Here is a 16,685-nt window from a genome sequence, read left to right as displayed (position 1 = left end):
CATGTGTGGCCTTTGTGCTTACACACATGCTAGTGAATGAAAGTGGAGAAAATCACACAACCCTTCTGACTGGGTCCACTATAAATTTGTTTCACAACTTCAACTAGCCTTCATTACTGCTAGGCAATCCTACTATACCTCCCATATCAACTCACTATCCCACTCTTCAAAGCAGCTCTTCCAAATCCTTTCATCTCTCCTCAAACCTCCCATGACTCTCCTTCCCTGAACTGTCTCAGCTGAGAACTTTACCTCATATTTTACAGAAAAAAATTGAGGCCATTTGCTATGAATTCCCTCTTTTCCCTTCTTCCTAATTTCCCATCACTCAGATACTTTCTGCCACTTTCTCCTCATTCACCCCTTTGACATGATGAAATATCCCCTACTTCTTATCAAGACTAACTCCTGTGCTTGTTCAAGTGATTACATTCCATCCTGTCTCCTCCAACTAATTGCCTCCTGTTATTCCCCACTCTACCACTTTTTTCAATCAATCTCTCTCTCTTTCTCATTTCCTACTGCCTACAAACATGCCCATATCTCGCCTATCTTGAAAAAAAAAACATTCAATTGATAACTATTGTTCTATTTCTCTTCTGCCCTTTGTAGCCAAACTCCTTGAAAAAGTGGTCTACAATAGATGCCACCACTTTCCTCTCACTCTCTTCTTAATACCTTACAATCTGGCTTCCAACTGCTCTTTCCATAGTCACAATAATTTATTTCTTAGTTGCCAAATCCAAAGGTCTTTTCTCAGTCTTCATTCTCATTGACTTTTCTTGCTGCCTTTGACTCTGTTGATCTCTCTCTCTCCTCCTTGATATTCTCTTCTCTCTAGGTTTTTGGTACACCACTATCTCCTGGTTATCCTAGTGCCACTCCTAAGAATAGTGCCTGGTACACAGTAGGCACTTAATAAATGGTTATTGGTAGATCAATTGATCCTGGAAGTGATAGGGAGCCAATGGAATTTATTTAGTCCTTACTCACCGATATGATGTGACATGCTGTTTAGGAAAATTACTTTGGTGACTGAATGATGAAGTGTAGTGGAAAGATACTCGTGGCAGGCAGACCAACCAGCAAGCTCAGGTGTGACATAAAGTGTTGGCTGCATCAGAAGACAGGAGGCTTATTTGAGATATTTTGCAAAGGAAAAATCAACAGGCATTGACAACAGAATTGCATAGGAGCAGTGGGAGTTAATGAGAAATAGAGGATGACACTAAGTTGGCAAGATAGAAGGACTGAAAATTGCTGGTGTCCTGAGGAAGAAGATAAATGAGTTCAGTTTGGGACGTGCTGAGTTTTAGATGTCTACAGGACATTTTTTGAGATATCTAACATGTAACTGGAGATGCTACTCTAGAGGTCAACAGAGAATTTGGGGTAGGATAGGTAGATTTGAGAATCATTGTGGAAGTTGATAAGATCACCAAGTGAAAAATATAGAGGGAAAACAGAAGAGGGACCAGGATAGAGTCACTAACAATAAGCAGCATAATCTAGATAAAGATCCAACAAAGGAGGGGGCAGCTAGGTGGCGCAGTGGATAGAGCACTGGCCCTGGAGTCAGGAGTACCTGAGTTCAAATCCGGCTTCAGACACTTAACACTTACTAGCTGTGTGACCTTGGGCAAGTCACTTAACCCCAAATGCCTCACTAAAAAAAAAATCCAACAAAAAGGAGACTGAGGAGCGTCAGACTGGTTGGAGAAAAAACAGCAAAAACCTAGAGAGAAGAGAATATCAAGGAAAAAAAAGTAATTGACAAGTGTCAATGGCTTTATGGAGATCAAGGAGAATGGGGACTGAGAAGTGGCTTGAAGGGCAGCTAGGTGGCGCAGTGGATAAAGCACCGGCCCTGGATTCAGGAGGACCTGAGTTCAAATCCTGCCTGAGACACTTGACACTAGCTGTGTGACCTTGGGCAAGTCATTTAACCCTCACTGGAGAGAGAGAGAGAGAGAGAGAGAAAGAGAGAAAGAGAGAGAGAGAGAGAGAGAGAGAGAGAGAGAGAGAGAGAGAGAATGAGAATTGGCTTGGCTCAGTCAAGCCATTGGGAGTAACTTGTTCAGTACAATAGGGAAAATTACTCTATTTTATCAGCACTTTAGAAATAGATTAAAAAGGAGAGAAAAAAGAAACAACTAGGAGACTACCCCAATATTACAGGTGACAAATAGAGATAGAATTTTGAATAAAAAGAATTAGAAAATGATACTTCTTGAGGGATATAAGTGACAAGGGCATAAGAACATCAAAAGTTGTTCCTACTTGGGCCAAAGCATATCTTGTTCTAGATGGCACTAAATATTTCTCTAATTTGGCTAAGATCACTAACTTATTTTCCTATATGTAATATTTTCCTTCCCCCTCATCTGTGTATCATGATCAGCCATCGCTTTTCTTCCTACACAGCCCTAGTCAAAAATTAATAAAAGACAATTTAGAGAGACTTAAAATATGCATCCTCACATATTTGGTCCCTGAGAGCAGAGTAATAAGAAACCCTAAAATCAAATATTTCACATTCAAAACTTCAGTTCTTCAATAATTCTTCTTCACCAGTCAACAGGCCTCCTTGAAAAAGAAAAACTACACAGAACATTCACCCCATTTTTCATTAAAATTCATCCCATTTTTCAGTGGCATTGCTCTCTTCCTCTTGTTACATTACTATTTTTTATTTCATTTTATTAAGGTCATAGGACTGACACCATACCTTAGTTTCAAGTATTCATTCAGCAACTAGTTACTGAGTACCTTGCATAATACTACAAACAAACAAACAAAACATCAAATAAGACAGTGACTGATCCTTGCCTTCAAGGAGTTCAATTACTTATGTGAATAATGTTTACATAATACTTAATGCTAGGTCATTCCCATAAGGGCTAACACAGAGGTACAAAATGCAACAAGAGTTGCAGAAGAGAAAGATATCTCATCCAGCTACAAAACATTTAAGTAGGTAAAATGAAAGGAGATACAAAGTTTAGATGAGACTTGTCTCTATGGAGACAAGGACTTAAAAAACATTTGTTGAGTTGAATTTTAGAAGACTAAATTGAAAGGGGGAGGGCATTTCATTCAGGTAATAAATAGCCTAAAGAAAGGCACAAGGGATATTATTTAGCATGATTTCAACTAACTCTGACCTGACTATATAAAAGGAGAAAAACACACACACCTATATCTTTATATGAAGATTGGCCATGATATAATAAATCCTAATATGATGTTTGAAAATAATGCCAGGGGCAGCTAGATGGCGCAATAGATAAAGCACTGGCCCTGGATTTAGGAGGACCTGAGTTCAAATCTGGCCTCAGACACTAGACACTTACTAGCTGTGTGACTCTGGGCAAGTCACTTAACCCTCATTGCCCCGCAAAAAAAAAAAAAATGCCAATAGAAACAAATTCCTAGAATCAACACACCTCTCAGTGATTTATGCTAGCCCAGCATTTCCTACAAATGCAGAAATTTTAAAACACCTTCAGAGACCTAGGAGTGAAAAAGCTATACGTTTCATACATGAGTTCTACCAATTGACTAATCCATAATTATCTATTTGCTGGAAGTCCAATACCGCTAACATTCTGTATATGCTGCATCTAAGTAGTCTAACCTGCTCTGTGTGAAGCTAACATAAGTGAAAAAGAGATAAGAACATTCTTCCATCTAACTAAAATACATTTATTCACAACAGTGATCAAAGCGCCTTACCATTAAAGAAAATCCTCAGAAAGAAAGGTTATCTTTTAATATTGTGAGCAATGAAAAAAAATAGCCAGACATAGAATTACAGAATTTGAGAAGGGACCAATATAGCCACAGAATCCAATCAATGAATGGAATCCCTACTATAACATCGTGAATAAGAGGTCACCCTTTGTGGCTTACTTAATGCTAAAGCACTACAAAGCAAAAGCCTGAGCTTGTCTAATTACATTAGCATTACAAAAATTAGTGGCAGTAGAGGGGTACTTAAATAATGCTGTGCTGTGGCACTTGAATTCTAAGAGTTGCTACACAGGAGAGAAATTCCCTTAGAGACAATCCCACAGGACTGATATTACAACACAAACAGAAAATTTCCATTATGTAAAATTTTAAAGGTTCTACATAAACAAGGTGCAAACTTAGGGGGCAGGGAAGAGGTACATCCAAAATCAATCAGGAATTGACACAAAGCTATAAAATTAGGAGCAATTCCCCAAGAAACAAGTGGTCAGAGGATATGAACAGTTTTCAAAAGTCAAAATGACCATCCTAACTATTATTTTTTAAATTACCAATAATAAGAATTAAGGAAATTAAAACAACTCTTTGACCTCATCATCTTGCATCCTGGGAATTAGCATAAGCACTGTTAAACTGAACTGAAAGATGAGAAAAGATGTGTAAATTTAAAGATGGAAGTTCTATTATACACATTAATCAATCCACTCTGAAAGGAGCTATAAATTCATCAAATTATTTTAGAAAACAATTATGAATTACATAAATAATAAAAGCTACTTTGTTGTTTATGTCCTCTAACCCAGAAATGCTACTACTGAGACTATACTCTATGGAGGTTATTTGACAGCAAGGCTTATAAGCAAAAAAATATTCACAGCAACATTATTACAACAAAATCTAGAAGCAAAATGAATGGCATACTGTGTTCGTATCTTGCCTCTGACCATTATTACTCCAATAACCTTGAGTAAAGAACTTAACCTTCCCAGGCCTCCTTTTCCTCATCTGTAAAATGAGAAGTTGGTCTAAACTAGGAATCCTTTTCCTCATCTATATCAGAGGTTTTTTTTAACAGTTTTTGTGCCATGGTAAAGACTGGTGAAACCTAAGGAACCGCTTCTCAGGATAATGTTTGTTTTTATTTTTGTTTCTTAATTCATAATTGAGCAAAGAAATAGAGTGGTGGATTAGTGGAATAGATTAGGTACACAATACACAGTAATATAAAGACCATAGTAATCTAGTGTTTGCTAAACCCAAAGATCCAAGTTCTTTGGTAATAACTCAACATTTGACAAAAACTGCTGGAAAAACTGCAAAGCAGGTTGGCAGAAACTTAGCATAGACCAACTTCTCACACTGTATACGAAGATAAGGTCAAAATGGATAAATGATTCAGACATAAAGGATGACAACATTAAGTAAATTAGGGGAGCATGGAAAAATGTATCTGTCAGATCTATGGATGGTAAGGGAAGAGTTTATGACCAAACAAGAAATAGAGGGGATTATGAAAAGTAAAATAATAATTTGGATTACATAAACATTAAACAGCTTTTGCACAAACAAAACTAATATAGTCAAAATTAGAAGGAAAACAAGAAACTGGGGGGAAAAATTACAGCAAATTTCTCTGATTTCTCAATATATTTCTCAACTATATAGGGAAGTGAGCCAAAGTTATAAAAATAAGAGTTATTCTTAAGAGTTATTCAAATGGTCAAAGGTTATAAAGAGGTAGTTTTCAGAAGAAATCAAAGCTATTAACTAATTTTTTTTCAGTTGTTTTCAGTCATTTCCAACTCTTTGTGAATCCCATTTGGGGTTTTCTTGGAGAAGATAGTAGAGTGTTTTGCCATTTCCTTCTCCAGTTCATTTTATAGATGGGGAAACTAAGGCAAATAGGGTTTATTCTTATTATTAAAAAGCCAGATATTGCTCAGGAAGATGAGGCCCCCTGCATCACCTAGGAACCCAAAGCTATCAAAAGTCACATGAAAAAATGCTCTAAATCACCACTGATGAGAGAAATGAAAATTAAAACAACTCAGATTCTGCCTCACACCTATCATATTGACTACCATGACAAATGAGGAAATTGGGACAGTACTGCATTGCTGGTGGAATTGTGAACTAATCCAACCATTCTACTCCAACCAGATAATTTGGAGAGCAATTTGGAACTATCCCAAAGGGCTATAAAACTTTTGCATAGCCTTTGACACAGTAAGACCAATACTAGGTCTGCATCCAAAAGAGATGAGAGGAAAAGGAAAAGGACAAATAGTTACAAAAATAGTTACAAATAGTTACCAAAAAACCCAGCTCTTTTTATGGTGGCAAAGAATTAGATGCCCATCAACTGGGAAACAACTAAATAAGTTGCGGTATATGATTGTGATAGAATATTGTGCTATAAGAAATGATGAACAAGATGGTTTCAGAAAAACCTGGGAAGACTTATATGATCTCATGCGAAGTGAAGTAAGAAGAACCAGGAGAATATTGTACACAGTAACAGTAATAATGAAAGGATGATCAACTGTAAAAGACAGGTGCTCTGATCAAAACAGTTATTTTTATTTTTTTATTTCCCCAATTACATGTAAAAACAATTGTTAACATTCTTTTTTAAAACTGAGTTCCAAAATCTCTTCCTCCCCCGCTTCTTCCTCTACCCCCTATTTAAGAAGACAAGCAATTTGATATGGGTTATACATGTGCATGTTAGCCATGTTGTGAAAGAAAACAGATTTTTAACCCCCCCCCAAAAAAAAAGTAAAGAAAAAGTATGCTTCGATATGCATTCAGATATCAGTTCTTTCTCTGGAGATAGATAGAATTTTTTATCCTAAGTCCAGAATTGTATGATCCAAGACAATTCCAAAAGACACATGATGAAAAATACTATCCACCACCAGAGACAGAATGGATGAACTCTAAATGCAGACTGAAGCATACTTTTTTCAACTTTATTTTTATTGTTTTATCTTTATTATTTTCTTTCACAATATGGGTAATATGGAAATGTTTTGCATGGCCTCATATATATAATAGAAATCAAAATGCTTGCCTTCTCAAAAAGGGAGGAGAAGGGGCAGCTAGGTGGCGTAGTGGATAGAGCACCAGCCCTGGATTCAGGAGGACCTGAGTTCAAATCCCACCTCAGACACTTAATACTTACTAGCTGTGTGACCCTGGGCAAGTCACTTAACCCTAATTGCCTCACCAAAAAAAAAAAAAAAAAAGAAGAAGAAGAAGAAGGGAGGAGAAGAGGGAGAAGAAAATTTGGAATTCAAAAAAAATATTTAATCATTAAAAAAACTTTACATATAATTGATTTGGAAATATTTAATGAAATAAAATAATATGTGTAAATTCATAACTGAAAGAAGTACTTGAAATTTAGTGAAACTAAAATATATAATTTTTTTCACATCCAAGTTCAATGACCCCCTAAAATCTATTTACAGGGGTCCAAGATTACCAGGTTAAAACCTTTCTACTGGGGCAGCTAGGTGGCGCAGTGGATAGAGGACTGGCCCTGGAGTAAGGAGTAACTGAGTTCAAATCCAGCCTCAGACACTTAACACTTACTAGCTGTGTGACCCTAGCCAAGTCACTTAACCCCAATTGCCTCACTAAAAAAAAAACAAAACAAACCACACACACACACCTTTCTACTACATAGCCTCTGAGTTCCTTTTCAGTTCTAGGTCTAAGATCCTAAAGGTAAAAAGACTGTAGGAAGAGTGAGAAAAGCAAATCCAAGAGAATAGTATGAATATCTATAACAATGTAAATAAAAACACTAAAAAAATAACAAAACAACACTAAGATAAGAAACAAAATCCAGGCCAAGTACACTAGTCAATGTCAGCATCCAGCGTGGCATAATCATGTAGTTTGAGGAATATAATTCCTGATGATTACTGCTTTGGATATTTCTTTTAAAGTATCTGCTTTATCAAAACAAAACAAAATCTATCAAAAAATAAAACTTGAATTTGTAGTATAACATTGATTTTTAAAATTTTTATCAAACTCAAGAATTTTACAAGTGATAAAAAGAAAAACTGGCTGCCACCTTTTATTTAAGATAGTATAATGTAGTAAAAATATTAGGAGCACGACTCATAAGACCTGGGTTCTGGTTGTGGTTCTGCTACTAGTTATTAAGTCATTCCTTTCTGAGCCCTGGTTTCCTTCTATGTAAAATAAAAGATTGGCCTCGATCATTTTTAATGCTGATTTGAAGACAAAAGGATAACATTTCCTTTCTTTTCTGAACAAATGTAAAGGGTAGCAAGGCCTAACATTTTGTTTTCACTCTCTTCCCTTCCATATATCTACTTTTATCTAGAATGTAAACCCCTGGAAAACAGAAACTGGACAGTATTTAGGTGCTGCTGTCCAGTCTACAAGGGAAGAAGGTTTTGCCCAACCACATAAAGACCAAGCAATGATGTAAAATCAGCATAGCAAAGTGAATACTGAGATGGACATTGGGTCGGGAAAACTCTAGGATCAAATCTTACACATTCGAACATGGACAAGTAGTCTCTTAAGCCTCATTTTTCTCATCTGCAAAATGGGAATGATAAAAATTCCAGTAGTTACCTACCTCACAAGATTATCTGAGAATCAGCGCGATAATGTACACAAAACACTTAGCAAGCTTTAAGGAGCAATAGACTCAATTATTATTATGTCTAGTTATCTTTTTCTGTGTACTGGGTTTCCCTCCGCTCTGGAATAGCCCCTCCTCCGGCTTCCCTACTGAACCACAGATGCTAGGCTTGGCATCCTCAGCTGGTATTCCCCCTTCTCTGACACCCCCTCCCCCCAGAAAGGGGCATGTCAGCTCCAGGGGAAGCCCTGGCCCACCTCAGCATCTTCCGACCTTTTCTCGGGTACGTTGCACGCTTCCTTTAAAAACAAAAAACAATTCCGAGCTCCACCTGTCAGCTCTGGCAAAGGCCGACCCCGCAGGGTTCGGGACCGGAGCAGCCGGGGCCCCAAGCGAGTGTGGTCGGCGGCTTCCCGTTGGGGCCTGGCGGGGCAGGCTCCCCAGACCTCAGTCAATTCTGAAAAGAATCTCATCACAGCCGCCTCCTCTCAGCGACTGCGGGCAGTCCGCATCCCGCCCCCACCCCCACCCCCTCCCCGAGAAGACGCCACTCACCGTCTAGGGAGACGAACTGCCCCACAGCGGAGGAGCCGCCACCACTGTTCTCCACAAACTGCACCTCGGACACGATGATGTTGTCCTCCAGCACCGAGCCGCAGCCCGTGCAGACCGCATCGCCGCGGCCCGGGTCTAGCTCGATGTCCGTGCCGCCACAGTTCCGGCACACGCGGCCCGTCATCTTGACACCTCCCAGGCCCTCAGCCGCTAAAGCCCAGGTGGGTTCCCTCCCCCCAGACCAGGTAACTAACTGCTCAGCGGCCCGGCCAAGGGCCCCGCGGCTGCAGGGCCAGAGCACTCCCCAGCCCCAGAAGCCAAGTCCCGTTTGGGCCTCTTTCTCCTCTCGCGATGTTGCCCGCGCCAAACGGTCCCGCCCCCTCTGCCTTCTCCCCGCCCCTCCCTTTCGCCTCTCCGGAGGCTGAGCCCAGCTTCGAGTCGCTGCGAACCGCCCTCGGAACCGTCACCAACCGCCAGCGCCGCTTTCTGCGTGGGGCCGTGCTCCGAGATGGGAGGGCCGGAAGTAAGAAGGGCCTCAACGGGCAGGCGGCGAAGTTCGAATCAGGTTCTTGGGACCTCCAAACCCAGGTCGGCCGCCTAGCGTCGGAAACAAGTAGGAGCCGGGTTGGCTCGGGTGCTGCCTCCAGAGATACCTAACGGGGAGGATACCGTAAAGGATCCGCTTCTCCATCCGCTCAGCCGAGTCTCCGCCTCCCTCCCCTTCTCCTTATCTCCGGCCCTGCCCAGATGGTCATCAAAGCGAGGAGCATCCCTGCTGGAGCTGGGGACACGGAATAGGGACGTCCACGCGGACTGAGATGCAAACACAGAGCCAGAGAAGAAAATCGTTTGAGAGCACTAACAACACGAATGGCAAGGGAAACAAAGTGGAGAAATTACTTTCATGGCAATGAGCACCGTACTTTATGGGATTGTTCATGGCACTTTATAAACAAGTGGTGGCTTTTGAATGTGATCAAATGCTATTGTGCTGTTTAAAAAAATGATTGAGATGGCTTCACGTGGGAAGACTTCTCTGAATTGGTGCAAAGTGAAGTGAGAACGAGGAAAGTAATTTACACAGTTAAAGCAAAATTTTTAACATTATCAACTATGGAGGGCTTAGGAACTTATCAAGCTACTACAATGCCAAAGGCTACGTGATGATAAATTGGGGGTAGGGTGGAGGCAGGAGACATTGTGTGGCTGGGAGAAGGAACAAACATCTCTAGTCTTTTCTCACCATACCCTTCTCCAAGGGAGACTTTAATTTCTTTTTTTTTTTTTTTTAGTGAGGCAATTGGGGTTAAGTGACTTGCCCAGGGTCACACAGCTAGTAAGTATTAAGTGTCTGAGGCCGGATTTGAACTCAGGTACTCCTGAATCCAGGGCCAGTGCTCTATCCCCTGCGCCATCTAGCTGCCCTGAGACTTTAATTTCTACTGGGTGGAGAAGCAGGAGGTTGGGGGCCACAGCAGGGCTGTGTTGGGCTCAGAGAGAGGAGGTCCCTGGCTAGAATTATGTCTGCCTGCTCACATATATTAGTCTAAGGGCTGTGATTTTCCTGTATAATCTAAATACTGATCACTGTATCCCGTAGTTTGACTCCTTCCCACCAAATCCCAATTTGACAATGAACACACATAACACTTAGCCAAGAAACCCATTTAGCAAAATAGGTGGCAAAATAGAAGCCAGAGAAAGTATACATAAGAGAAGATATACCTGACAATGCACTCAAAGGAGCTGTCCCATTGAGGGAGGGAGGGGGGAAGAGAGAGAGAGAGAGAGAGAGAGAGAGAGAGAGAGAGAGAGAGAGAGAGAGAGAGAGAGAGAGAGAGAGAGAGAGAGAGAGAAGCTTCTAGTTCCATAAAGAAAGCTGGGGACAAACATGATGGAGACTGCCAGCTCCTCTTGTGTCAGCTTCTTCCCAGAGTCTTCTCCTTAAGCAACCTAAAATAGGGTTGGCATCTTACATCTTTTCTCTAAATCTGGAAGTCATAAGTTCCTGAAATGACTCCCTAAGGTAAGCAACTCCAAGAAGACTCAAGAGCTGTCCTTCCTCCTCCTGCTTTAGCCTGATCTCTACCAATGCCAAAGGGTTTTGGTACTTAGATTACAATGAAAAATAATATTCATTTCCAGATAGAGTACTGTTGGAATCAGAGTACAGACTGAATACTATTTCTTAATTTTTTTCTTGGGTTTATTTGGGGGGGGGGGGAACTAATGTAAAAAATTGTTTTGCATAATTTAATACTTATAATGGGTTTTGAATTTCTTGCTTTCTCAAGTGGGAGAGGAGGTGGAGGGAGAGAGAATCTGGAGCTAAAAATAAAATGGAATAAAGTGCAAATGAGTTAAGCCATGAAGGAAAACAGGAATTCTCCTATTTTCCTCTTTACTTTTCCTTCACATCCATTCCCCAACCTCTCTGGTCTTCCATCCTTTCCCCTCATTTATTTCACTCTAAATTTAGAATTTCAGTTTCTTTGTCTTCATTGTTGTCCTCCACATGATCTTTGACTCCATTCTCGCAGCACTTCTTCATTTTCTCCTCCCATTCCCTTTTCTCCCTTCTATTCTCCCTCCCTTTATCTTCATTCTTTCTCTCTTATCCATTATTAGACTTCTCCCAGAATGCATTCTCATTTTTACTATGCTCATTCTCTACTAGCTATAAATACCACTCTGAAAGTGCTAATCATATCTCCTTTTATTTTTGAACTCATCATTTTCATTTCTTCAAGCCCCATCTTCATTCTCTTCTACCCCCAAATCCTAATTCTATTCTGCTCTTGCTTTGCAGACCCCCTACTATAGGTTCCTCTTCTGCTTTTCTTCATTCTCCCTTATTCCCTTTTTTCACCCACCATTGTTCTATACCCTGGGATTTATATTATTCTCCTTGGCATCCTTCATTCTCCTTCCTGTAGATCAGGAGTTTTTAACCTGGGGTCTGTGGACTGTGAACTTGGATGAGAAAAAAAAAGTCCATCTTTATATTCACTAAGGGTCAGCTAGGTGACACAGTGGATAGAGTGGTCGGCCTTAAGAAAGACCTGAATTCAAGTCTTGCCTCAGACACTGTTTGACTCAAGGCAAGTCACTTAACTCTCAGTTTCTTCATCTGTAAAAAGAGTGAGAAGGAAATGGCAAGCCACTTCAGTATCTTTCCCAAGGAAATTCCAAATGGGGTCACAAATAGAAAAGATTGAAAAACTACTAAAGAACTATGTATAGCAAGTAAAACAGTACTGAGGCACAGTTTTCTCCAAGGTAGAATTACAGGTTATTAACAGTGACACATTTAGGTGTTAATAAAATGGGCTAGAGGCACCGGCCCTGGAGTCAGGAAGACCTGAGTTCAGATCCGGCCTCAGACACTTGACACTTACTAGCTGTGTGACCCTGGGCAATTCACTTAACCCCAATTGCCTCACCAAAAAAATAAATAAAATAGGCTAGACTGATCTTAGTATGATCAATTTATTGGTTAGGCTTGCAGTAACCAATGAATTAGGACAATGACCAAAGACCTGAGTGATCCCAAAAGGGTCTTTTAAACCTAGGTGTGTCTTCCTTCTAATTGGCCTGACAGTCCATCATTGGACCTCCTCTGGCAAAGGTAAAATAATCCCAATGGTAGACATTTTAAAGAGGAAACAGTTTATGAGTTGCCTGAGCGTGGAGACTTTTTATAGGTCTGGAGCAGAGGCAGTACTTGGACACTGCTTCAAGCCGATTGGTAGGCTCATCTAAATCCATTGGTTCACTGGACTTGAAGGTAGGCTCTAAGTTGAGTTCAAAGTCCTCAGCTTCTGAGAACAATACCGATTTAAGGACCAGCCAGGTGTGGTTACAATCTAATTAACTTGAAGTAGGCTAATCATCAAAGTCAATCACTCTCACTTAATTCAATCAGTTTAGATTAATCTCCCCCTGAGCCTTTGAGTATCTGCCAATCCCATTATTTTCTCATTCCTCCCTTCTATCACCTCCCTCCCCCATTATTGCCTTCCCCTCCTACTTTCTTGCAGGATAAAGTAGATTACTGTACCCAAATGAGTTTGTGTTATTCCCTCTTTAAGCCAGTTCTGATGAGAGTAAGGCTCACTCATTCCCCTGCACCTTCCCCATCTTCCCCTCCATTTCATAAGATTTTTCTTGTTTCTTTTATGTGAGATACTTTAACCCATTTCACCTCTCCCTTTCGCTTTCTCACAATGCATTCCTCTCTCACCCCTTAATTTTATTTTTTAAAGATCATCCCTTCATATTCAACTCACACTCATGCCCTTTGTTTCCACCTAGCTGCCCTAATAATGAGAAAGTCCTTATGAGTTACAAGTATCATCTTCCCATGTAGAAATGTAAACAGTTTAACCTTTTAACATCCCTCATGATTTCTTTTTCCTACTTACCTTTTTATGCTTCTCTAGAGTCTTATATTTGAAAATCAAATTTTCTATTCAATTCAGGTCTTTTCATTAAGAATGCCTGAAAGTCCTCACTTTCATTGAATTCCCATTTTTCCCCTGAAAGATTATACACAGTTTTGTTGGGTGTGTGATTCTTGGTTGTAATCCCAGTTCCTTTGCCCTCCAGAATATCATATTCCAAGCCCTCTGATCCTTTAATGTAGAAACTGCTAAATCTTCTTTTTTCCTGACTGTGATTCCACAATACTTGAATTGTTTTCTTTCTGGCTGCTTGCAATATTTTCTCCTTGACCTGGGAGCCCTGGAATTTGGCTATAATATTCCTTGGAGTTTTCATTTTAGGATCTCTTTCAGGAAGTGTTTGGTAGATTCTTTCAATTTCTATTTACCTTCTCCTTCTAGAATATCAGGGCAATTTTCCCTGACAATGTCTTGGAAGATGATGGTTAGGCTCTTTTTTTGATCATGTATTTCAGGTAGTCAAATAATTTTCAAATTATCTCTCCTGGTTCTATATTCTAGGTCAGTTGTTTTTCCAATGAGATAGTTCACATTGCCCTCTATTTTTTCATTCTTTTGGTTTTGCTTTATTGTTTCTTGATTTCTCATAAAGTCATTAGCTTCCATTTACTCAATCCTAACTCTTGAAAAGTTATTTTCTTCAGAGAACTTTTTGGTTTTTTTTGTTTTGTTTTGTTTGGGGTTTTTTGTGAGGCAATTGAGGTTAAGTGACTTGCCCAGGGTCACACAGCTAGTAAGTGTCAAATGTCTGAGGCCAGATTTGAACTCAGGTACTCCTGACTCCAGGGCCAGTGCTTTATCCACTGCGCCACCTAGCTGCCCCTTCAGAGAACTTTTGTACCTCCTTTTCCATTTGGCCAATTTGGCTTTTTAAGGCATTTTTTTTTCCTCATTGGCTTTTTGTACCTCTTTTACCATTTGGCCTAGTCTGTTTTTTAAGATGTTGTTTACTTCATTATTTTTTTGTGTCTCTCTTACCAAGCTGTTGATTTTTTTTCATGATTAGCTTTCTTTATCAGACTGAAGTCCTACTACATTTAGCTTTGTTTTTAAATATATACATGTATATACATATATGTAATTGTATATACACAAACGTGTTTATAGACATATAAACACATGTAGGACTTGTTCTGTAGTTTTGTATCACTTCACATTGACATTTCCATATTGTTTTCATATTTTGTCATTTTATGGCACTATAAAAATTATATTCACAGGACTAAAGATAACAAAGTTAAGCCACCATTTTTGCAAGCTCTCCCAACATACTCCCTCCACTACAACCTAAAAAATGTGCCAAACAGTTCTGAGTAGGAAAGATAAGAGAAAAAAACCCACGAGTAATTTTTGCAGCCCAGGGCAGCTTACAAACACAGAAATTCTGTGGACACTGGGGTACGATTTAGCCAGGAGCACATAGTTTGGTACAAGCAGCACCAGTGGGTACTGTGGTAGCAGGAGAAGCAGTGTGGAGGAGCCCAGCACCCATTGATTGTAAGAGAACTGAACACCTGCTCAGAAAGAGATCCCAGGAGACCCTGGTACCAGCACTGTGAACAGGAACAGATACCAGCTGATAGCTCTGTCACACATTTTCTAGCTCTGTGTGATAATTCCAGGAAGGAAAGAAGCAATCTAGATTCAGAAGTTCTGTCCCCCATTACCCAGTTCCATTTCACAGTGGCAGGTTGGAGAAGAGTGGTCACAGTCATGACAGAGTAGGGCCTCTACCTGTGCAAGGACCACAGCACAGACCAGGAATGCATTAACCAGATATCTCTGTGGATGACACCATGTTAGAAACACACCCACCCACACCCACACAAAAACAGGCCCCCGCTGAATGGTGAACGCAGCAGATGGACATAAAAGACAGAAGCACAGGTCAGACATCCCCGATCCCTAGAAGTGAGCAAAGCCCAATTCTAACAAATTTCCAAGTCAAAAAATAGTTTGGAAAAATGAGCAAACAACAAAAACAACAGAACTACACCATTACAGGAAAACTCAAGACACAAACTCAGAATAAGACTTGAAAACATCTACAAGCAAAGTCTCAAAGGAAACTGTGAGGAGTGAACACAAACCAAACAAAAACTCCTACAAGACCGAAAGAAAGGATTTTTTTTTTTACTTTGGTGATTTTTTTCTAATATTTTTATTTATAGTTTTGAGTTCCAAATTTTATCCCTCCTCCCCTCCCCTCTCTGAGGTGGCAAGCAATAAGATATAGATTATACATGTGCAATTATGTGAAACATTACCATATTAATAATTTTGGATATGAAAGAAAGTGAAAAATAGCATGCTTCAATCTGTATTCAATCAATATCAATTCTTTCTTTGGAAGTGGATAGTATGTTTCATCATTAGTCCTTTGGGATTAGGATTAGGTCTTGCATCATTGTATTGCCGACAATAGTTAAGTCATTCACAGTTCTTCATCAAATAATATTGCTGTCACTGTGCACAATATTCTCTTCTTTCTGCTCACTTCACTGTACATCCAGTTCATACAAATCTTTCCAGGCCTTTCTGAAATCATTCTGCTTGTCATTTCCTTGTCTTTTTTTATCTTAAAAGTATTATTTTCCAGTTACATGTAAAGATCGTTTTCAGCATTTTTTTTTCATAAGATTTTTAGTTCCAAATTTTTCTCTGTCCTTCCCTCCCGCCTCCCCAGGACAAAAAGCAATCTTATATAGGTTACACACACACACACACACACACACACACACACACACAATCACATTAAACATATTTGGGGGGGGTGGAGCCAAGATGGTGTGACTCTCCCAGCTCCTGAAAACCTGTCCACATACCTCCAAAATTAATGCCATAAGACAACTCTTAGAGCAGCAGAACCCACATAAGAAAAGAGTGAGACTCTTTTCCAGCCAAAGATGGCTTAATTAGGTAACTGGGATCACCTTGTTCAGGCTGAGAGAGGAGCGTAGCACAGAGCAGGACCAGCCTCAAGCAGGACCAGCCTCAAGCAGGCAGCACATCCAGAGCCTTGGAATTTTCAGTTGCTTCTTCTGAAGCTTGGCTCACAGACCAGTAAGAGGGTCCAGTGGTTGGGGGGAATAGCTGCGGTCTCTGCATGGGTCACCCATGTTCTGAACCAGCAAGCAAACTCAAGGGACAGCCACCCAGTGGGGGAGGGGCACAGGCATGCCAAGCTTCTGACCACAGAGAATGGGATTTCAATCAGACTTCTGTTTCTGGGTCACAGAGAAAGCAGGCTATGGCTACTCACAGGCCAGGCAGGCTGAGGACAA

General features: G+C 40.2%; 1 protein-coding gene across 2 annotated transcripts in view; it reads right to left on the bottom strand.

Moving 5' to 3' along the window:
* The window catches only part of BRF1 (BRF1 RNA polymerase III transcription initiation factor subunit), a 177,656-nt gene extending 168,351 nt beyond the window's left edge, over positions 1 to 9,305 (bottom strand). For both annotated transcript variants that reach the window (XM_043981929.1, XM_043981930.1), the window contains exon 1: positions 8,939 to 9,305. In XM_043981929.1, coding sequence (XP_043837864.1) covers positions 8,939 to 9,122 — 184 coding nt within the window. In that variant the 5' untranslated portion in view covers positions 9,123 to 9,305. The remainder of the gene's footprint in view (positions 1 to 8,938) is intronic.
* Between the last annotated feature and the right edge of the window lie 7,380 nt (positions 9,306 to 16,685).

This window comes from Dromiciops gliroides, chromosome 2, assembly GCF_019393635.1.
Source record: "Dromiciops gliroides isolate mDroGli1 chromosome 2, mDroGli1.pri, whole genome shotgun sequence".
NCBI classification, from domain to species: Eukaryota; Metazoa; Chordata; class Mammalia; order Microbiotheria; family Microbiotheriidae; genus Dromiciops; species Dromiciops gliroides.
The sequence above is the reverse complement of the archived record's forward strand: the minus strand, read 5'-3'. Positions and strand labels throughout refer to the sequence as shown.